The sequence below is a fragment of the Molothrus aeneus genome, chromosome 4 (genome assembly GCF_037042795.1).
Source record: "Molothrus aeneus isolate 106 chromosome 4, BPBGC_Maene_1.0, whole genome shotgun sequence".
In the NCBI taxonomy this organism is placed as follows: Eukaryota; Metazoa; Chordata; class Aves; order Passeriformes; family Icteridae; genus Molothrus; species Molothrus aeneus.
In genome coordinates, this window is record NC_089649.1 from 56,793,592 (window position 1) to 56,817,491 (window position 23,900).

Here is a 23,900-nt window from a genome sequence, read left to right on the forward strand (position 1 = left end):
ACGAAGGAAGGCATGATGAGGAGGACTTCATCTTATCAGAAGGCTAATTTATTACTTTATTATATTTGTAATATTCTTATAATAAGAATATTGTATATTCTTTATATATTAAAGAATACTATACTATACTAAAGAATACAGAAAAGATACTTACTAAATGCTAAAAAGATACTAATGAAAACTCGTGACTCTTTCCAGAGTCCCAACACAGCTTGGCCCCAATTGGCCAGAGTCGAAATAACTCAACGAAGTCCAATCAAGAAATCACCTTGGATAAACAATCTCCAAACACATTCCACATGAGCAAAACACAGGCAAAGCAAATGAGATAAGAGTTGTTTTTCTTTTCTCTGAGGCCTCTCGCTGCCTTTCAGCTTCCCAGGAGAAAAACCCTGGGCAAAGGAATCCTGTTCAGAGAATGCGAATGCCACATGCAAGGTTTGAACAAGACCCTCAATGGCAGGGTGTTTTGAATTCATTGAATAGAACTCTTCCAGTAGAATGTGACTGCATGTACTATCAGCAATACCAAAGTGTTTACATTCCTGCTTGATTTGCATACCACACAAATGCTGATTGCAGCTGAGGGAGTGACTGCTCATGGCACACAGGTGACACAACAGCTCCAACAACAGCTCCACCCACAGCAGCACCGTGGCTGCTGCCCACATGTGCCTCTCAGGTCTCAAAGGAAGTTGAGATCCATGGCATAGAAGGAGTTTTTGTCTCATGGGAATTCTTTAGGAAGATACTTCAGTGTGATAATGTGCATTAATAATTGGTCCAAAGTACAAAGTCATGCATTTTAGTGTGTCGGTTACTCACATACTGTGGATGGTCTCCTGAACCCATGAGCTGAGTGGATCAGATCGGATGGTATTCATTTCTTGTCATTTACTTTTTTCCAGGAATGCCCCAGTGGTGTTGTCAATGAAGAAACCTTCAAAGAGATTTACTCTCAGTTCTTTCCACAGGGAGGTAAGTACTTGGCAGACATAATTAGTACTGCAGTATGTCCGCTAGTTCCTAAGTCTGACAAGAGCCTCTTGTTCAAATTAACAAGATTGTTCCCTCAAGCTCTGTCTGAACTCAAGGGGTACTTCCTTGATAGTTGGACACATTTTTAAATCTGTATTTCTGAATGAAATGCAATGGTATCTACATGAAGTCAGTCTTCTGTTATGAAGTTACTAGCTGTGATGGATACCATTAAAGCAAGTTTCTCTGAGTAGGTTATTTTCCTTTAAGCTTTCTAAAAATTCTTGCCCATTCTCTTTTACTGAAAAAAACCCTTTCACAGTAGGAGGAACTGTAGGAGGCACTGCAGGTACCCTCTCATATCAACAACAGAACCCCCCCTTTAATTCTATGGGATTTCTCTTAAATGCTAACCTTGATTTCAATTAACTGATTTCCAGGAGTTTTGTTATTTTTTTAATTTCCATTATCTTTTTAGTGCAATGAAGGTAACACAAAAATGTGTAACACTTTGGGGTTTTTTTTCCTTGAACCTCAGATTTCTTTCAATTTGAATTTTTTTCCTCTCTTTTCTTCCTCTTGTATTTGCTATTCAGTTGCTCCTCTTCATATTCTCCTACAACCCCACTTCTTCAGCTTCTCCCAGAGCTCTTGAGATTTGTGTATTTCTCTGGGACTGTTCAGAACTCCTTCTTTTCATTTTTTATTTAAAACCCCATATTAATTGGTAGGAACAAAATATCTCCCCATTAGTTTTATTTTGAATAAAGACCTAGAAGGTAAAGAGCAGCATTCAGTGCAGATTACCATCTCTAATCATTAAGAAGTAGGCACACTCAATAGAAATGAACCACAGGCTAGAAGGGTTGACTTGCCTACTGATTGTGTCTCTTTGTAAACTTTTAGACCAAGCTAACAATTACAGTTTGAAATATTATATTTTGTAGTTGCCCTTGGGTAGTGAAAACAATTCTATGTGATTTAGTGCACCTTTACTACACTTAATAGAAAAAAATCTATCATATTTCTTATTGTTACACCCAGAATTTTTTATGGGCAAAGAGAAAGCACACTTGTTCTAAAAGTGAAGTCAAAAGATATTGTGAGAGTAAATGTAATCTTAAAAGACTGATATTTATTAGTCCAGATCTAGTTGTTACAGAGAAGAAAAACTATTAATGTAGTTAAAATGGATTATACAAAATGTCTAATTTCTACTCCTATTCCTGGTGTTAATGCTGATCCTCCTCTGGCAATTAGGGCAGTGGCATCCTTTGGAGGAGGAGGGTTGCACTGGGTTGGAGTGGCATCCTTTGGAGGAGGATCCTTGGCAGTGGCATCCTTTGGAGGAGGAGGGTTGCACTTCACTGGGATGTCTACTTAAGAAACCAGACTGAGTTCTTAAATCTTTAAGGTCTTGTCAAAATTATGTGTCCAGCTGAGACCTTTAAATTTCAGTTGTTCTTAAAATAATGATTTTATGTATATCCCAGTATTAAAGAGGAAAGAAGAATCTTGAAAGTTTTCCCCAAATTAAAGCATGTAGGTCTGTGCTCCAATTGTCTGTGTGATGAAAAACCAGGTACAACATGATGTATCATTATGACAATTCATATATTCAATACATAATTCATATCTGAACAAACAAAATTATGTCTATAAGATTTTAAGCTTCAAGGCAACCAAAGAAATTTTTCAATGTCATCCAGCAAGTCACTTCCTCAAGCAAATTCCAAGACTGTCCAGGACAGGTACAGGAGGATTACAAATAGGACAAGGTGCCACAGGAGTAACAAAGGAAAGGAAATGACACAAAGGAAAGGATTGCAGCAAAAGCAATGTATTTTAAAAGGTAAAAGTAGCTTTGTAAAAAGCTTTCCATGCCAGAAAGGGCACTCCAGGAACTTCTTTTTAGATTCACTGCCATACAGGTAAATGAATATACCCCCTGCATTTTTTGCAGTGGATCACCTGAAATGAAAGTTGGGATTTTTCTTCAGCCCAGTAGGTCATGGATAAGAATCCACACACTGAATAATTATTACACTCCTTTATCACCTGTGAACAAATTAGATCATGCTTGGAGTTTGATAAGTCCTACTCTTCCATGTGTAATGATTACTGGTTTTTGCCTCTGATGTTTAAAATGCTTTGATGGTGTTTTTCAAGGGAATTATAATTTAAGAGCTGTTCCTATCTCAACCTGTTAAAATAGGAAATTAGCCTACTAGTTATGATATCAGATCCTTGGAAAGAAATTGTATTTCATTTAAAAAGTTAAGATTTTGTCTAAAATAAATGACATTCAAGATTTAGGGTGGAAAGAGGGAAATCAAACTAAGTAGCTCTAATTAAAATACTAGCATGCCTCATCCTGCTGTGGTATTGAAAGCAAAATTTCAGACCAGAATTGCTTGAGCAAATGACTGTAAAAAATGCTTTTGATTTTTATTTTTTTTTCAGAGAGATTATCAGGAAAAATATTTTTCAACTAGGGACTTTTATTCATATACCATCATACAAAAAAGTGGTATATTGTATCATGTATGGGCAACAAAATTAAAATTCCTTTCTGTTTTCTGTACATCTACAGAAAATAGCCAGGAATATTTCAGGTGTTTTTAAGAAATGGGTGCCAAAGAATAGGAAGGTATTTAAAATTCCTTTTACAGTAATTATACCTCTAGAACACATTTTTTCCCTGAAGATGATTTACATAGTATATTCTGTTGCACAACAGAAGTCTCAGTAGATTATAGAAAATATGACTATTAAAATGCTAAATATAAACTCTAGTCAACAAATTTACATTTTTCAGCTGAAGTGGGAATGTGTCTGCCAAGTTGTGCTTAAGAAATTACAGTGGTTAGAGGACACATGGAAGAATGAATGACTCTCTCAAATAGTGGTGGTGGGGATTTAATTTTCTGAAAATGTGTTAACAGACATGTTTTAAAGATTGCAGTTTTTTCTTGTTATGATTATCTCACATCACACAAAATAAACATATTGAAGTAAGACTAGAGAATTTTCTTCAGGTCTGAATCTGTGAAGCACAAAGCTTTCAGTTTTGGTATATCTGGTTCCTCAAGGTGGCATTTCAGCTAAGTGTCACCAGGCTATTGCTCAGTTTAATACAAAAGAGTATTTTGGGCTGTAAAAAATAAAGGTTTGCAGAATTGATATAAAAGGTAAAATGGGTTAATGCCAAGAAATCAGATAATGGTATTTCAGTGTTGATCAGGTTTTTCCATGAGAGGGAGTTTGTTCTGCAAAGGGGATGCTGATTTCATAGCACTTTGCCCTTTATTAATAATTTGTAAGGTTTATGTTAATTAGCCTAAAATTATTGTAAACATATGAGGTAGAAAGAGAAAATTGAGTTTAAAAGTAAACAAGCCCTCATCCTTCATTAATTTGCATGATTTTGAGGGAAGGAAAAACACTGAGGACAGCTGACTTCCCTTAACCCCAGCAGCTTCTACTTTACATCCAGAGGGCTGTCTTTGGATAAGTGCTCTCCTCACAATATATTACTCCTGGAGCAGGTTGTGCCTTTTAGAAGGCATTCAGTGGAAATAGAAGAAAGGATCTTTACAGAAGTTACAGTCTTGACAGATTTATATTCATGCTGTGTGGGTTTCTGAAATGAGTCAATATGCACTGGGGAGGAGGTTTAGTAAGTATGCAAATAGTGAAGGGATGCTTTGTTTAAGGTCATCTTTCAGAGTCTTACTGACCATTTAGTGAGTCACAGCCAATTTTTCCAAACCCTAATGCCACGATCATGGGAATTCAGCAGCAAGCCAGCTTTAAGAATCTGCTTCTCAGGAGAGGATTTCTTCTCACCTGTGGGTGAGCATAGGACCCAACAGCAGCAGCAGCTTTCTGCAAAGATCAACTTCAAGCTGGGGAACAGATCTGTGTGCAGAGCAAAACCAGCACACATGGTGTGGTGAGGGCAGTGTCTGCTTCCCTCATATAATGGGAGAAAATGAACACAGTCTTCATGGTAGGCATGTGATCCCTGTCACAGTCAGTGTTCCTGTTAAAACAGGCTGTTTCAGAGTACAATAATATGTCATCTTTGCTATTTGCTCAGGTACCAGTGATTAGCAAACACAGGAATAAAAATGAATAGAGATATTCCAGAACAGAATTTTCATTTTTGGTTTCTTTGCACTTATATCTTATCCCTCCTCTCCTGCCAAAAAGGAAATTTAAATTTCAGTGGAAAGCTAGTCTTGCTATGAAATTTTGGTATCAAAATATATCTTGGTATCAAATAGTTTTAATAGAATTAAATTAATTTTTATTAAATAAAATGTACTTACTGTCAATATTTTTTCTGCTTAAATTTTAGATTCCACAACATATGCACATTTTCTGTTTAATGCATTTGACACTGATCACAATGGATCTGTAAGTTTTGAGGTAAGTGATGCCATTGCTCATTTCTATAAAATTGAATACTTTGTCATTCCTTGTAATGAAGTCCACTTTGGTGGCTGGCTCACATTAGGGAAAATTTAGCTGATGTGACTCAAGTTTCAAGTTTTTCCAGTGTAATAAAAAAGTCATTACTTTACAGTTGTGTATTCCATAAGGGTAACTCAGACTGTGCTACTACATAATTTTTTAAAAAATCTCACAATTTAAAAGGTAACCCAATTTATTCACAAGTTACCTAAAATAGTTCTCCCTCTCTGCCTTTGCAAGAGGAGATCTCTGAACTACAACTAATGGTATGGGGATGACTCAGTCAAAATCAAAATCTGATTTTTCATACTTAGTTTCCAGAAAGTTCTAGAAAAAGGCTTTAAAACAAATGTTTTAAAAGTACAAGAGTTGGAAATTCATTCTTCCTCCATATAACTGCCCAATCTTTTTTCCCAGTTCTGCCTTTCCCTGGTAAGGCTGATGTCATCCACACAATATAATATGGAAAAAAGGGACCTTACTGCAGTACTGTAGATGAGAACAGGGTGTACAAAATACTGCAAAGGAGATAATATTTTAAGCTGTAGAATTAAAAAAAAGACAGTTCATTTGCAAAAGGATCTGTTTGTTTTGTCATGTTTTCTTTGGTTTTGATTATAATGAAGTAATTATTTCCTTAAACTTTTGATTGGATTGTGATAAATACACTCACTAGGAGCAGGAATGGAGGATTAATTCATGTCTTCTGTACATACACGTCTTCTTGTAATATGCAAGGATTCTTCTGAGCTAATCACAGAATCATAGAATGGTTTGCATTGTAAAGGATCTTAAAGATCACCCAGTTCCAAACCCCTTGCCATGGACAGGGACACCTCCCAGCAGACCAAGTTGCCTCGTCCAAAATGGCCCTGAGCATTTCCAGGGATGGGAATCCACGACTTCTCTGGGCAACCTGTGCCAGTGCCTCACCACCCTCCCAGTAATGAATTTCTTTTGTATATCTAACTTAAACTTCCCATCTTTCAGTTACAGCAACAGCAGGCACATTGAGAAAAAATATTTTTAGAATAAGTAGTTGTAAATTATTTCTGCAATTTTCATTAAAAAGAATGGGAATGAAATAAAATTTTTGTACCTTTTCTGGTCAATTTGTTGACACTTGCATTTCAGGCAGAAAGTCTTAAGAAAAGCACTGGATTTGGAGCGCTTTGATTATCTCAGAGTGCAGGTTTGTGCACGAACAAAGGGCTTTGGATAAAATAAATCAGGAAAATAAAAGCAGAGGTGCTGAACTTTTGTTCAATATCGAGGCAGACATGAGTGATCCAGACTTTCATATTATCTGCACTAATTTTGAATCCACCATAACTCTACTGCTGTCAAAAGACTCTTGCTTCTGTGTCCTTGTAGAAACATTATACTTACAAACTGCATGATGGCCATTCTAAAATCATCCTCTTGAAGTTAAAAATGTATGGGCTTTTTCCTAATCACATGAAAAAAGCTGCAAAATGTAGAAGAAGCTATTATGAAATGTGCAAAATACAATCATCTCATTTTTTCCTGCTCCTTTTAATCCTAGGTGCAGCTGTGCTATTCTCTTTCTATTCCAATCTTTATTCTAGTTTTGTAATTTCCATTAGAAAAACAACAAAAGTAAAACAGCTCAAAAGGTAGAGGAGTAGTTTAGAAGTTTGGAGAAAAAATAATCATTCTTTCCAAAGTACTTTCTATATCAAAGTGTAGGAGTAAATACAATTTAATATAATTACCTATGATGAAAACACTCTGGCTATCTTCTGTATAAAAGAAGATTATCAAAATCTGAAATGGCAGCAAAATTCTTTTGTTGATAAAAATGACTTTTTTTAATGTGTTGCACACTCAATTTCCCATGAAGGAGTGGTAGCTGGAGTTGTAGGTAAAAAAAAAGAGAATTTACTTTAGCTTTTTGCCCTTTATTCCTCAAATTTTCAACCATCAACAATGAAAAGTTAGATCTGAGCACAACTTAAATGCACACCTCAATTGACATTTCTTGGTGAGATTGCTGTGTCCTTAGAGTCCTTAGAGTTTGTCGTCCTTAAATCTATATGCTCTTTGGTAACAAGCCAGGATCTCTAAATGAAGGATTTATATAGCATAAAGAACAAACTTATAAAATTAGGTGCTTGAACTTATCTCTCTTTATCCCATGACTGTATTAATTTTGAGACTAGTTTATTTCATTTGTTTTGTGAACTAGTTTTGTTTTAATATGACAGAGTTTCCGAAGACCCAGTGACCCAACTATTGGAGAGCTCTCTGGGCATGTTAGTGAAGGTCTTTTTTCCATTAGACAGAGATAGATATAAAAGCAAAGTTTTCATTTGCTGCATGTATATTGTCATTGAGCCAAAATAAAGATCTGGCCTCAAAGCTATTCACACAGTCAGAAAAATGGAGGCTAATTAACTTTAGACATATTGTCAAAGTAAAGCTCATTGCACACACATAAAAATATCCAAATTAGTATCCTCCATTTGTTGTAGATGCAGATTGAGGTTGCTCTAAATGTGACCTTTCTGAAAGTCATTAAATAATCCCACAAATTCTCAGTGCTTTAAAGCACAATGCTGTGCCCAAACACAATGGAGATGTTTAAAGACTTCTGTCATATTTAATCAAAACCAAATTATATCAGTTAATAAATGAGCAAGCATGCTAACTCACTTCCATGGAGGAGTACAGTTCTTAAGATCAAACACAACTTCATATTTCACTAATAATAAAAGTGGTGTCCAAGGCAGTATTATGAAGGCAGTGGTTAACTAAGTCATAGAATGCCTTGGATTGGAAAGGACCTTGAAGATCATCTTGTTCCAACCCCCCTGCCCTGGACAAGGACACTCCCACTAGAGCAGGTTGCTTGAAGCCCCATCCAACATGACCTTAAACACTTCCAGGAACAGGGCATTCACAGCTTCCCTCAGAAACCTGTTCCTGTGCCTCACCATCCTCACAGTGAAGAATTTGTTCCTAATAGCTAATTTAAATCTACTCTCTGTCAGTTTAAAGCCATTCCCCCTTGTCCTGCTCCTACATGTCCTTGTGCAGAGTCCCTCCCCAGCTCTCTTGTAGGCCCTCCTTAGGTAATGGGAGGTGCTTTAAGGTGTCCCTGGAGCCTTCTCTTCTCCTGGCTGAATAAGCTCAACTCTCAGCCTGTCTTCATAGCAGAGGTGCTCCAGTCCTCTGGACATGTTCCAGCAGCTCCATGTCATTCAGCCCCTGAGCTGGATGCAGTATTCCAGGTGGGGTCTCATGAAGGCAAAGAGGGACAGAATCACCTTCCTTGACCTTGTGGTCCCGTTTATTTTGATGCAGCCCAGGTCATGGTTGGTTTTCTGGGCTGTAAGCCCACATTGCTGGTTCATGCTGAGTTTGTCATCAACCAATATCCCCAAGTCCTTTTCCTCAGGGCTGCCCTAAATCCATTTTCTGCCCAGCTGTTATTTCAGCTTGGGATTGCCCTGATCCAGGTGCAGGACTTTGAACTTGGCCCCATTGAATTTCATGAGGTTCACAAGCATGATTCTGTGGGTTCAACACAAAAAGGTTTGTCCATGTCATGTAGGAAATGAGTTCATTTTTTTAAGTAAGTGGTGATCTCATAAGCATTTTAACACTATCTGATTTAAAGTAGCTACAAAGAAATACATTTCCTTTTAGGAGTAGTTCCTTCTCTGTGACCTTTTTTTACATACACCAGGCCTCCACCACTTCTGTGCCATCACTTGATTCCTTTTCAAAATCCTGAAATCTAAATTTAAAAATGGATTAAGGTTCCTGCCTACCTACTTCTACAAAAGTCATAAAGGAACACATGACCAGGTGAATAATTTTAAGCTTTCCTATGGATTTAAGACAGCACACTAATAAGCTTGTTAATTAATTTATTAATGAACTAATTATCCCCAAAGATTTACCGAGAGATAAAGCAATCAGAAAGTCATCAACAACCTTGCTAGGAGATAATTAATCACTGCTGAAAAAAACCCCACAAATACAAGTTCATCCCAGATCACAACCAGACATTCTCTACAGCTGTATGCAGAACAGAAATGTCAGCAGGCTCTGAGTACACACAGGCTCTGGTACAGGTGCAATGATGCTGCATTTTGCAACCTTTCAGTGAGACATCCCCCTTTCTTGAAAATTCAGAATTAGGCACAGAAGGAGGTCTTAACAGGTATTAGCATGCTTTGCAGGAAACTGGCAAGTTACAAACAGGAAACTGTGGAAAGGAGTAAAGGCAAGTATGGAGACAGAGACTTTTGTGTTTCTAACTTCACTGTCACAGACTGAAGACCCAACCTAGAGTTGTCTCAGCTCAGACTTCCTGTTTTAGACTCCTTTGTCACCCTAGATCAGATGCCCCTCTCCCCATTAGGTGCTCAGCTGAGCAGGACCATCCCTCTCAGTGGGCAGTGGCAGCATTCTCAGAGCATGTATGCATCTGAGTATGGTGACATTTTCTTTAAAAATAAACAGGTTCTAAAAGTAGAATTCCTCTCTTCCTAGAAATTACATGTCTAAACCAGGATGGAAAACAGTATCTGGGTGCTCTAATACTGTAATAGGGACCTGTATTGATCCTCTTTGCTAAATTGTGTGTGTGATTTGTGCATCACTAAGATGTTGGTTACATGCAAAAAGATGGGCAGCTGCTTCCTGAGTTTAGCTGCTTCCCTCTACACTGCTGCTTTACTGTGGCTTTCTGCACTGGATTATTCCTTAACACACAGAATGGCTGCACTGCTCCTGGCACACACATTGCCTTCCACCATACAGAGCATTTTGCCTTTCAAGGCTCTAGCCCAAAATACCCTGTGGATTTGGCCTATATCCACTGAATCAGATACTCCATTTCTGTGTGATTCTGTTACTGTTCTTCAGTTGCTTTAAAGTAAGCATGTAGAAAAGACATCCCATCCAAGCTGGTCCTTGTCCAGCTCATCACAATTTCTTATTGTGAACAATCCTTTCTATTGTTCCTGAGATTACTCCTGCACAACGCTCAGACAAAGGCAATGCACCTGAACTAGGTGTGATCCCAAAACATGTTGATGCAATATGGAAGGAGATAACTCACTGCTGCAATGTTTAGAGCACATACCTGGAAGGTTTTTGAGTTGTCTCTGCTTTTTAACAACCCCCAATCCCATGAAAAACAATATTAAGTCAAGGTTTTTTTTAAAAAAAAACGATGATAGAAGGGTAGCCTTGGAAATGGGGGTAGAAATGATTCTGGGAAGCCAGCTAACACAGGTGGTGCATCACAGAAAGCTACAAAGAAAATTGAACAAGAAAAGAAAAATGGATTCATTTTAGATAAAATAAATTTTAAAAATGTTGCTCAGCCAAAATAAAAATAAATTCACAATTCTTACATATAATGTAAGAAAAAAATGCAACTGAGGACCTTCACAAAGGACTTAAGGAGAAGCTACATCAAGAATGTAAAACCATGCAGAAAAGACTTGAAGACATGGTACTGAATTTAAAAGGTTAATTGCTAATGCTGTAATGTGATCAAATCTGTTCTGAATTTCTTGAACAATTTAATGTTTAATAGTACATTGTTAAAGAACCGTTTGGAGATTTAACCCTGTGACCCTCAATCAGTCATTGATATGTAGACAAGATGAGCAAAATTCTTTCAAGATTCATGTACCCATTTACCCCAAAGGGCACATATACCAATAAGACAGAAATTTTTGACAGACTAAGAACAGCCAGAGCATGTCAATTGAATTGTTAGAAAGACTGAAGCTGTCAGAAGAGTTGTCTGTGCCTGCTAGACCCCCTGAGTCCATGATATCTGTGTGTACTTCAGTGTATCAGGTATATTTATTTGACTTTGTGGTACACCAGGCCTTTTAAATTTATGTCTAACCTCAGTGTAGTCTTTTCCATTGTTCCTGTGTTAGACAAAATGCAAAACCTTGCTGGTGCAAATAAGAAATATTTTGGCTTTTATTGTCTCTAATGTTACTCTAACACTTCCTGTATGTCATTGCAAGCAATGTAGAAAGACACATTTAAATGTACTCACTTGCCATATTCTGCTCAATGTATTATGAAGGCAGTTTCACAAATTTATGGGTTTATACACTTATCAAATAAAAAGAGGTGGAGGAAATGGTTAGGGGGAAAAAAAAAAGCTATTGCTTACAAAATATTAACATGCTGAGAAATACAGAAGAGAGGTGATGGAAGTGGATATTTTCTCCAATGTGGACAATGCTCAATAAATGTAAATGAGGTTTGTGCTGTCAAAAGAGTATTTAATATGAGATAAAAATCTATAACGAAATACTACATATACTACATATAAATAATCTCAAATGCCTTCTGATTCCTTTCTGTGGAATAGTTCTGCAGCAATAGAGCATTACATCACAAAAACATTAAAATGGCACATGGACATGTAATATATTTATTATGCCCTATCATACTTCCAATAAAAGTAATAAGAATTGAGGTGTGCAGTGTTGTACATGAAGTTTGAAACATTGGATGCAACAGATTGGTCTAAGAGATCTGGGAACTACATATTCCACTTTAACAAGGTAGAGATTTAACAAGAATTTAATGTTCCCTAGTACACAGTTTTCCCCAAATTGGTCTCCTGTGCTTAGCTACCATTTAAGCTTTTCTTGGACCATTGAACCATGGGGATGGATTTTTCCTGGTATTCACTTCAACGGGAACTGCTTATGTGAGACATAGTCTTTTCAGAGGCTACAACCACTAACAGAAATTATGTTTACTTTATAGAAAATTACTCAATTTACTTATTAATATGAGTACAGGAAATAGTGCCTAGATTGTTAATCCAGAAATCATTAGCACTCACAGTGAAGTAAAGAAATTTGGAACAATACATCTTTTTTTATTATTCTGGATTTCTGAGTTTTTGAGGAAAACTGCTCATTTCCAAACTGACCAAGACCTTTTGTCTATTTAGGATTTTGTTATGGGTCTCTCAGTTTTACTCCGAGGGACAGTACAGGAGAAACTGAACTGGGCTTTCAACTTGTATGATATAAACAAGGATGGATATATAACTAAAGAGGTAAGATCTAGTTCTTATGTAATCACTGAAAGTAAGTGTTGTTAGCTAAGTCCTGCATTCAGAGAAGAATGGTTCAGTTGTCAAACTGAATGTGTTAACAAGTTATCAGGTATTATGAAGTTAGACACACTAAAAATTAGAGTAATTGTCTCATTTTAAAGGCATAGATGAACATTGAAAAGGGAAAATCTTTATAGAAATTGCAAAAGTTCAGAATTCTTCAGAAATTATGTTTCTGAGCATAATAGGTACAGAAATAGTTGGCTTCAACTTATGCCTACATATTTGCCCATACAGTTCCTAGGATAGATTGGTAGGATATTTGGACAAAATAAATTAAGTATGTTGGTAATAATTGTTTCTTATTTTGTTAATCTACTTCTAATAATTTTTACTTGAAACAGGATTTATAAAGAAAGATTCCTACATCTTTTACTCTGCAAGGATTCAAACAATACTTAAGTGGGACTAAATGAGTGTTTCATCAAAATATATGGAGAGGGTTTTTTTAAGTGGGGTTTATGCAAATATAAAAATTGCACTTACAATTTTACACTTTTATAAAGCGCTTCAGGTTCATTATAAAAGAGTAATGTATAGAATAATTTCTTAGCATACTACAGATGACTTGTTTTTGAAATTATTAAAATTTTCACAAGTCACTCAAAATTCAAAGATTACGATATAAAAGGAGGACTCTGCATAAGTGCAGGTGTGTTCATGGCTGTTTTTATTTTCTTTAGGGAAAATAGGTTGTAAGAAGGTGATGTGCTTTGGCCATTCACTTGCCATTACAGAACTTCTTTTTTATTTTTATTCATAAGATATTGGGAGATTCTTCCCACAATCCATGAACTTTCACATATTATAAATCATTTGAAATTGAAATCATACATCTATGAAAGCTGAAATGCTGGATTTTCTAATAATTAAGTAGTTCCTTCTTGAATCAGTTCAGTCAAAAAAAAAAAAAAAAACCTAGGTGAATTCCAAAATTTTATTCTAAAATGCAAATCCTAAAAAATTATGTTCTGAGTTAAAGCAGTGGACATTCTAGAAGTCAAAGAGCAGCACTGCTGTGTGCAAGAACTGGAAGGTCATCTGGAAAAGAGGCCAGAGAAGGGGCAGTGCAGGAGTCCCTTGGCGTGATGGGTGCCCACACTGTAAGGAGGTCCTTGCACCCCCCACCCTGGGATGCTCATCTGAGGATTCACCAAATGGTGCAAGTTTTTCTGAGTTGGTGGGAAAAGTGCACTTTACATTGCAGAAACATAATTTTTTCCTCTTCAGGAAATGCTTGACATCATGAAAGCAATATACGACATGATGGGGAAATGCACCTATCCTGTTCTCAAAGAAGATGCACCCAGACAACATGTGGAAACATTTTTCCAGGTAGGTCACATAACACAGAAGCTGAAAAGACTGCTCAGTGAGCAGATAAAGATTTTCATTGTTATAACATATCCTTCCAATTTTGTAATCCTTTCTATTCTCTGTGGCTCCATTCCAAGTTTCCCAGACCTACTCATCACACCCTGTTTTTTCAACAAAAGCTCTTTAAGCATAGTCCACTTACCATGACTTTTGGACTGGTTGTTCCTAGGCTGTCATATAATTGAAATGAAAAATGAAAACAACTTGTTTCACACAGGAATTCAGGAGGAGAAACATACTGCTGAGGGTTGACCCTGTCTGGATGCCAGGCACCCACCAAAGCCTCTCTCTCACTCCCTGCCTCAAATGAACAGGGGAGAGAAAATCTAACAAAGGGCTGAAGAGGTTATCATTCCTCATTGCTCAGCCTTGGCCAGCAGCAGGTCCTGGAGCTGGCTGGCTTTGGCTCTGCTGCACATGGGGGAAGTTTCTGGCAGCTTCTCACTTCTGTAGCTCTCCTGCTACCAAAACTTGGCCACACAAACCCAATTCCTGTACTTTTTTTTCTTTTTCTTTTTTTAATACAGAAAATGGACAAGAACAAAGATGGAGTAGTTACCATAGATGAATTCATTGAGAGCTGCCAGAAAGTAAGTATTCAGTGTTAAGTACTGAATGTGTATCTGTTGGCTATTTCTATCACAGCTCTTTACAGATTTCTGGAGTGTCAGTGAGGGTGATCTTTATACCAGAGACAGCATTTTCCCAAGGTAGAGTATCTATGTACACCATTACACAGAAACACTGGACAGTGTAAATAAATTTGTGGCCTGAATCTGCAGAAGAGCTGCTGTACACAAGCTGTCATTGCTTATTAGACAGCTGTGCCAATATCCTTTCTCTCTTTAATAGTGTATTGTTTACACTTGGTGGAAAAAAGCTTCTTTACATTCAGCTAAATATTTATTTCTATCTTCTGCTCATGCTGGGGCACACAGTTCTGTCACAACTGGCATAAAATCATGGCAATAATAATATTGCCTGAAAATTTATCCTCCATGGCTAAGTTTCTCAGTGAGTTATGGTGTGCTTATAAGCAGTAAAGCCTTATAAAAAGAGAGTGCAAGGGGCTTGCAAAGTGTTGGATGGCAAGAGTTAACACCAGACAAGTTTTCTCAAGGCAAGGATGTAAACTGATTGTGATTATCAGCCACAAGTCTTTATGCTACCCAAGTGGCTGTCAATTTCTTGACAGCAAGAAAAAAATTCTTCCAGCAGCTCCTGGCCCCTAGAGCCAGGATGGAGAACTTCTGAAGCAGGAGTTACAGACTGTTTTCACTCCTCTGCTCTTCAGAAACCAGCTTGTTCTCTGACCAGTAGATGATATGAAGAAAGATAAGTTGCATTTTCATAAATTTAAGGAAATCCTGTTAATTTTTCAGTTTAAAATTGCAAGAAAAAGAAACATGATAGAGTATAAGATAAGAATGACTAGCTTTTGGCAAGATAAGAGGTTCATAGAATTATAGAATATGCTCAGTTGGAAGGCACCCACCAGGACAATCGAGTCCAATAGATGAAATTCCTGGCTCTACACAGGACACCCCAAGATCAAGGTTGTTGTTTATAGTAAAGCATCACATTAGGCAGAGTGAATATGATAGGCCTGATTACATTATGTAAATTCATGTGGTCAATAAGCCTGATACTGTTTGTTACAGTGACAAATTTAAGAAGTCATAGTAATGGTCTACTGATACCTTGCCCAGCAGACTGATTAATACAAAGCTGACAGAGACCAGCAATATAACCCCTGCTTATTGATTCTTGTCTCTTATATCAAGAACAGAGTAATAAAGGGACAGGTAATAACAAGACTATCAAGATAAATGCATTTAATGCATTTTTTCGGTTTTTAACTATTTGGAATAGGGAACTCTCTAGATGCTCAAAGATGCTCTAGAAGCAGTCTATTTTTATATGCATCTGTAGCTATTCATTGGAGTTGCTTTTTCAAGTGCAGCTACCTAGTAAGTGATACTTTGTTTGATTTTAATCCACTGATTTTGGGGAATAAAAGACAGCCAAGAGCTCTGCTAACTATGGCTGTTCTGTGTATCCTTAGCAACAGGCACTGGGCAGTGTCTCATCTGTCAGCAGTGCTCTGTTGCACTGACCATGGTGGTTCCAGCTTGTCAGTCTTGTTCAATACCAACAAAAGTTATTTCCTCTGCTAACCCTGTGTGATCATCAGAAACTGAGATGAGATTCATTTCCCAGCTGAGGTCTGTAGCATTCTGGAAGTTAAATGACACATTAATCTGCATATGACAGCAATCATGGTGATGGGCTGAATGATTCATTTACAAAGAAAATTAATACCTTTAGTAAGGAATTGCCTGCTCTCCTTATCCAGTGCAATTCAGTCTCTCAAGTGCGTTAGAAGATTTATTTACCTGTTCTAACTATTCAGAATACACGTGAGAGAGGTGCTCTCTAAACTGGGACATGATGGAGGCGCAACGAATGCTACAGAATGCTGCAATTGTCATCATGCTACTTATCTCACCTTCCCTTGCTTTCAACTTCAATGATGGCTATGGTTTTTTTTGACACAAAAAGTATCTTGCTACCTAAATTTTTGTCTCTCTGCCACTTAAGACTGTTCTTCTTTTAAGACTTCTGTGCTTCAAAATGTGTAATTCATGTTTATATCAAGATTTGGTTTTAGAAATGAGGTTTGGGGTTGGGATTCATAGAATCATAGAGCATACTGAATTGGAAGAGACCCATCAGAATAAAGTCCAATTCCTGGCCCTGTGTAGGATGTCCCAAGAATCACACCATGTGCCTGAGAGCAGTGTCCAAATGCTTCTTGAACTCTGTCAGGCTTGGTGCTGTGACCACTGCCCTGGGGAGCCTGTGCCAGTGCCCAACCACCCTCTGGGTAAAGAACCTTTTCCTAATATCCAACCTAAACTTCCCTGATACGACTTCAGGGGTTCCCTCAGGTGCCATCAGTGGCCACCACAGAGCAGAGATCAATGTCTGCTGCTCCTCTTCCCCTCACGCGGGAGTTGTAACTGCAATGAGGACTCTCCTCAGTCTCCTCTTCTCCAGGCTGAACAGACCAAGTGACCTCAGCTGCTCCTCACAGGTCTTCTCCTCCAGAGCCTTCACCATGGGCTCCTTTGGATGTTTTCTAGTAGCTTTATGTCTTTCTTATATCGGGGTACCCAAAACTGCAATTTTCAAGGCGAGGCTGCCCCAGACCAGAGCAGAGCAGGACAATCCCCTCCCTGGCCTAGCTGGCCATGCTGTGCCTGATACCCCCCAGGACAGGGCTGGCCCTCCTGGCTGCCAGGGCACTGCTGACTCATGTTCAACTTGCCATTGAGCAGGATGCCCAGGTCCCTTTCCACAGTGCAGATCTCCAGCTTCATGTTCCCCATTCTATACACACAAGCAGGATTGCTCCATCCCAAGTGCAGATTCCAGGACTGGTCCTTGTTAAACTTCATATGGTTGGTGATTATGTTACCTTTTGCCCAACCTGGAAATGAAATTCAAGATAATTTTAGTAAGGAGGTGATATAAAAGGGGATCTTTATTTTAAGGCCTTCAGGACCAGTTATGGAAAGATGTCCACAAGTCCAGTTCCCCCCCAGGGGTGAGTAAGTTTTTATAGGTTTTAGGAAATTGGCATAACTGGTAAAAAGTCACCAATTAGGAGGACATGCAATTCCCCCCCAGGTCAAGCCCATTCTCTGGAGCCCCCCTTCAGCACTGGCTATACTTTGTCCATGAGAATGGAACCTGCAGAGTTGTTCTCAGTCTTGTTTCTCGAGGAGAACCAAGATAGGATAGGGGCCTTTTACTTCCTGGGGCTTGGAGCTCTGGAATTTGTTTTGTCTTTCTGCTTTAGGGAAAGGCCATGGAAAAGAACTGGGAAAATGAGTCACTAATACAAAGGCTACAGAACTACAAAATATATGTGTGAAGAATACAGAGAACATAGAAAAAAGGCAAAACCTAAACGGTGTCATTCACCATCTCTGTTTGGTCCAGGTCTCTCTGCAGGGCCTCCCTGACCTTGAGTGAATTGAGAGTTCTTCCTACTTTAGTGATGTCCATACATTTACTTAGTATTCCTTTGAGTCCTTCATCTAGGTCATTAATGAAGAGAATTGGTTGAGGATAAGCCCTGCAGAACCCCACTAGTGACTGGTTTCAATCAAAGTCCTTCAGGAAACTCAGTTCAGGAGTTCATGTGGCTTCACTCTTTTCAGGATTACATATTTTACAAAGGAACGTGACTGCTGCTTTTAAAACAGACCTGCAGGAAAACCTTTTGTTAACATTCTGATAGGTATGAGATCTAAAAAGGTAAAGTCTGAATCTTTAAATAGACCTGAAGTGTGTTCTGCGAGGGAAAGGCTGCAGGAGCCTCTTCTTTGAAGGTTATCTCAGTCAAGATTTGCCAGTCTCTGAAAACTGGCGTTCCTCTACTTTGAGTTAGAAGCCAACTTAGTGAGTTGCAGAAGTATAGCCCTTTTATTCCTGTTTTGCAATAACTAAAGGAAATGTAGCATGCTTACTTTACAAGCAAGAAGAAACACAGCAAAACATCTTTGAACAGAGGTTCTACTTCAGGTTCCTGGGCTATGTTCCTGAGATTTTTTTTTGTACTATCAAGAGACTCTAGTGTGTTCTTAAACACTAATTTTGCATATATGTGCCTTTCTTAAAATTTGTGCTGCTGTGCTGAGCACTTGTTTGGCACAACTATCAGTGCAGTGGCACTGTACAGCCTGAGGCACACAGGAGGTTCAAGGCTCTTAATTCACAGTCCCATTGCAAAGAATGGCCAGTCCATTCAAAAAGTGTTGAAACAGTTATGTAGGGAATTATAAAGCATTCAGGCTTTGAGTGCTGTCTTCTCTGGATACTGGGAGAAGGATTTGAGTAGAATGGTGCTTCCCCTCATCCTCCCTCCATCTTAGACAGGGAATGTGTATGACCTCATTTCCCTGCCCTCCCTACCCCAAACATGCATTTGAATGTCAGTCTGCCATCCAGACTCCAGCAGCCTCTCTGCTCCCACAGGAGAAATGGACTATGCTGCCCTAGATATGCCAGACTGAGTCCCAGAAAGTGGTGGCTGTTTGTCTGGCTTCATATAAATTACCAAAGAGCAAATCTAGGTCTTGAGAAACAGGAGTGGGGGTACCTCAAGAACTAGGCACTTCTCAGTTCCTTACCTGTCTCCTTTCACTGGTTGGTGCTGGTGGGAAATGGTCTGACTTGGGCATTGCGGCGTATCCACAGCAGTACCACAAAGAACAGTCAAGGGACTAAGGCATACACAGTGCATGGGTGACTGTCAGGGCCAGTGACATAGGTCCTTCTGATAACGACAAAAAGGCTTCAGGCACAGGTGTTTTCTGCAGGAGTAACCCTTTCCATACATAGTGTTGATGGTTTGGGCTATCCTGAAAACAGCAGAGAAACTATTTCAAACCTATGAAAAACTGGTATAAAGGTAGGTCAGATCGGCCAAAGTTCATTCATCCAGGTTTGTGCTTCATATGGACAATGCTTCATATGCATTAACACCTCCCTTTGTCTTGAATTAGGAACTGTTTAACAAGTCTAATATGAAAATTTGTGTAGAAAATGTACTGAAAAAAGAGGCAAATGAAAAAGATACACTTGTCAAAGAGTTCCAATGCAAGCATCTGGGGGTTTTCTGTTTTTTCGGTATTTTTTTTAAAGATGGCAAAAAAAGCTACTAAAACTTATCATGTTCTAAATATTATGACAAGCCTGTATTTTCTTGTAAAGACTCTTCTAATTTGAATGACTAAGGGAGTGGCATTGGAAGACTTCTGTAAACAAACAGCCAGACTCCAAAATATGGAGTTGATTTTAGAAAACTACCAGTTTCATTCATGATAATACATATGTAGTAAAATTGGTAGAAGTGTCAAAACAATTTGCAGATTCAGAGCATGTTTGCTTGCACATTTACTGAGCTTAGTTGCTAATGTATATACAAAACATTTGTACTAATTATATGACAAGTGACTTAAGTTAAACTGTTAACCTTACATCAGTGACATTCACTAGTTTATTGATGTTTCAAAGCAATGCAGTGAGGAAAAGAATCATTTATTTTAACTTTCAGTAATTTAATATAGTAGCTTTGCTATACAAAATTTTCAAGCATTAGCCTATATGGTGTATTTTTGAAATGACCTATCATTGCTTCTGTAAGTTATTTTACAAAATAGCACACAGATCATTCCTTACAGCAGCACCACTTCAGATGACATACAGAATCAAAGATTAAAAACCCCACTATGCATGTTTTATAACATAAATTAAGCTAATTATTCAGATTTGTCATTTTCTACAAAGCAAATCACCCACTAGACTGAACAGTGACTAATTTAAGTGGGAATTGATACTGAACACGTCTTACTGGAAAATTAATGTACAGAAATCTCACATACTTATCAGTAGTGGAGAATACTATTGAGATAACCTTTCTAAGAAGTGGGGTTTTGATGCACATTTTTCATGAAACATCCAAAAATAATCTATAATTCAGTCTTTTTATTCCTTAAAATTAAATATGGCTATATCATCTCTGAAGAAATTACTAAAGAGAGGGATCATTACAGTGAGACCAGAAAATGCTAAATGAGCATGTAATAAACTCTTATATTGTGTGTATATATATTGTTTTGTGCTAGCAAGTGTTGATCCAGAAATGCCACCAAATATGGGCAACTGCAAGTAACTCTTTCTTCTATACATTGAAAGGTAAAGCTTACAAAGGAAAATATTTTTTGCTAATTGCTGTGCTGAAAGTTACCTACTGATAAAATCTGGAGCAGAGAGTGATGCATTGGTATGATATAGAACTGGAAAGATTAATATTTTGTTTAAAAATTGCCTCATGCAAAACAATCAGAAAGCAGGAATAGCATTTAGAAGCAGTCACCATCTTTCAGTGTGAACACACAAAAAATCTGAATTGGGGAGCTGAAGAGTGCTGTGGTGATACTTGTCAAACTGACTGATTTTGGCTCAGCAGTGGTGCACACTTTAGTCTGTTTTTCTTAGTCATCTCTAACTATGAAGCAGAAGCCTTAGGATTACAAGAAGAATCCTGTGTACTTTGCACAGGACTAACAATTACATGTACAGATTCAAACTTGATACAACTATTCCATCAGTATTTATTGTCTAGGTGTATTCTGTTATCCTGGATATAAACGGATAACCTCAGAAATGTTACAGATTTAATTTTCTTAATATTGTATTCTTGACAGAGTAGTTTTGGTTTTATTAATACACAGAAAAATTTATTTAAGCATGGACCCATTAACAGCCTTTTTCTGCTAACCATTTCTCCAAACAAGCTGAGAAGAATGTTGTAATTAACTAAAATGTTCTACTACATTTCAGTATAGATATCCACCTACTACATTTGTGATGGTGTGTGATTTTTGGTTATGTGTTGTCTTTTTTTACAGGATGAGAATATAATGCGATCCATGCAGCTCTTTGAAAATGTGATTTAATGAAGACATTAGGTCTACCACTAATGGACAAATATGAACTATTCTGCAACATTATCTAAAAAAATGGATTTCCCACTTTATCATAAATAAAGTTACTCAGCTTTACACTGAGAAATGTATTATGCAAGTAAATTTTTTATCATAAACCCTTCCCAACAAAAAACCCTTTCTAAATTATACAATCTAGCACTTCCACAGTGGCTATTTAGTTAATAGGACTCTATTGAAAAATCAGGTTCTTACTACAAAATCAAACAAATTACAACTCACATTATGCACCTTTATTATCATTCCAACCCCTAGATAAAATAGATACAACCACACAGAGATTAGTTCTGCTAGTTTTGCTACTCATTTGTACTGGACTAAGCTCCAGGTGTTAAAATGCACTTCTTAAATCTCTAGCTTCTAATTTATACAGAGGCATTACAATTTATTTTCTTCTCATATTTCTATAGTGTAGTCCTTATTTTTGAATAATATTTTGAGTTAAAATGCTATAATAAATGTGCAATACACACCTTGCTATAATTGCCTCCCAACTTTGACTTTTCAGAAAAAAAACCCCAAAACCCAAACATAACTAAACAGGTAACTTGAGAGCAAGAACTGTTATAAAACAAAACAAACAAACAAACAAGTTGCTTATGGGTATTCTTATTCCCTAAAAGCTATGAATAAGCTTCTCTCAGTCTCACCTAATAAGTCTGCACTTAATTTTTCATGACATGAGTATCAGAAATCCTACATACTGTATTTTTAATTCTTCTTGGATGTGTATGAGAAGTTCTTTGCTTAAAATTAAGGATCTTCTGACTTCCAATTTTTCATGAAGAAACCTTAACTGGATCCTAACACTGCTCTCCTAAGTATGTGTCTTTCTGCCTTTAACGAAGAAAAAGGCATGAAATTTTGAAAACTGCCATCCCACTTTAGTGCTGAGAATGAACATCACTACATAGTAACCTCCACTAATAATGACTGCTAGAGGCTAACATCTATTTCATCTTTTTGTAATACCTTTAACTATGAGACAGAACCAGGAAAACAATTAAAACTTCAGCTATATATCATCTATATGTGATAAACGCTTTACATTTTTTAAGATCATTTCTTCATTAAGATTGGAGCTACCTAATTCTGAACATAGAAAGATTCTTCTAAGAAAGTATGCATATAAAATATAACATTTCCCCTCCATCCATGTAATTTTTAAAATATATTGTCCACAGAGTCTTCGCCAATACTTCAAAATAGGTGAAATGCTATCAGAGATAGGCCAACCTTCATTGTGACATTGCTGCAGAAAGTCTGAAAGGGGATTAATGAAGTAGAAAGAAAGTTACAAGAATTATTTTGTAAAAATAAATCAGGTATCTATTCTGGTGTAGAGATGGGATGTTAGAGGCATGTTGAAGGCTGCTCTGCTATCACCAGTGTAGGATAAGAGTAGTACAATACATGTACACCTGAAATCTGCTGTAGCGTGTTTGTGTAAACTAAATGTGCACATTTTGTAAAAAAAAAATTAAAAAATAAAGTAAACATTAAGAAAAAAAGGACCATGATCAATTTTTTGAGTTGTTAAATACCTGCTGGCAAAAATGCTTATTGAAGAAATACTTTTCTTTTTTAAAACATAAATACATTTATCTTGACTTAGCACAATTCTGATCTTGGCAGAGATCGGTCCTGAAGTGAATTTTAGTCAGGTTGTGGTAATTTTAAAAAAACCTCTGAAATGCTTTCACATGACAGACTTTTATTAATACTCTATGCATCAGCATCTTATGAAAAAAACATCCTTTCCAACAACTTTAAATGTCAGAATTGAATATTCCTCAGGGGAAAACCTTCGATCAAATTTTGTTACTTTTGTTAACTCTCCCTGACATTGTACACAAATACAACATGTCCCTGAACAGCATTTATTACAAGAACCAATTAGGAATTATTTTGCATTCAAATTCAAATACATTAATGGACAAATCCTGTACCCTCCAAAGCTTGACAGCCAGGTAAGCTGGCTTGTACAATCTTCTTTTTGTCTTTAACTTACATTTTTCATAGCTTCCATGTTCAGAAGTTTATTAACTTGTCTGGACCTGAATTCACAAGCAAATCCCAAGCATATCTGTAACGTTACTGAGCTCAATACAAAGGGAGCACAGTGTAAGTATTTCAAAGTTGCCTCCTCCACCCAGCTCCCATTCAGTAGGCTCAAAGTTAACAGGAATCAATTAGCTGAGCAAAACCTCAGCTGTGGCTCTGTGGAGCAACCTGATGCCTCTGCACTGTATTCTCCAGAGCCTCTCCAGGCTCTCAAAACAACATGCTGAGAATGCACTGAGCAAGTTCAGCTTGGGACCACATGCTGCCTGTTTACCGGGTTC

At 37.4% G+C, this 23,900-nt stretch overlaps 1 protein-coding gene across 8 annotated transcripts in view; it reads left to right on the forward strand.

Annotated features, from left to right (window-relative positions):
• Nucleotides 1-23,079, forward strand: part of KCNIP4 (potassium voltage-gated channel interacting protein 4) — a 387,819-nt gene extending 364,740 nt beyond the window's left edge. For all 8 annotated transcript variants that reach the window (XM_066548548.1, XM_066548554.1, XM_066548549.1 and 5 more), the window contains 6 exons: nt 909-978; nt 5,342-5,412; nt 12,431-12,538; nt 13,829-13,933; nt 14,503-14,565; nt 21,460-23,079. In XM_066548548.1, the coding sequence (XP_066404645.1) occupies nt 909-978; nt 5,342-5,412; nt 12,431-12,538; nt 13,829-13,933; nt 14,503-14,565; nt 21,460-21,507 (465 nt within the window). In that variant the 3' untranslated portion in view covers nt 21,508-23,079. The remainder of the gene's footprint in view (nt 1-908; nt 979-5,341; nt 5,413-12,430; nt 12,539-13,828; nt 13,934-14,502; nt 14,566-21,459) is intronic.
• Nucleotides 23,080-23,900: the final 821 nt, after the last annotated feature.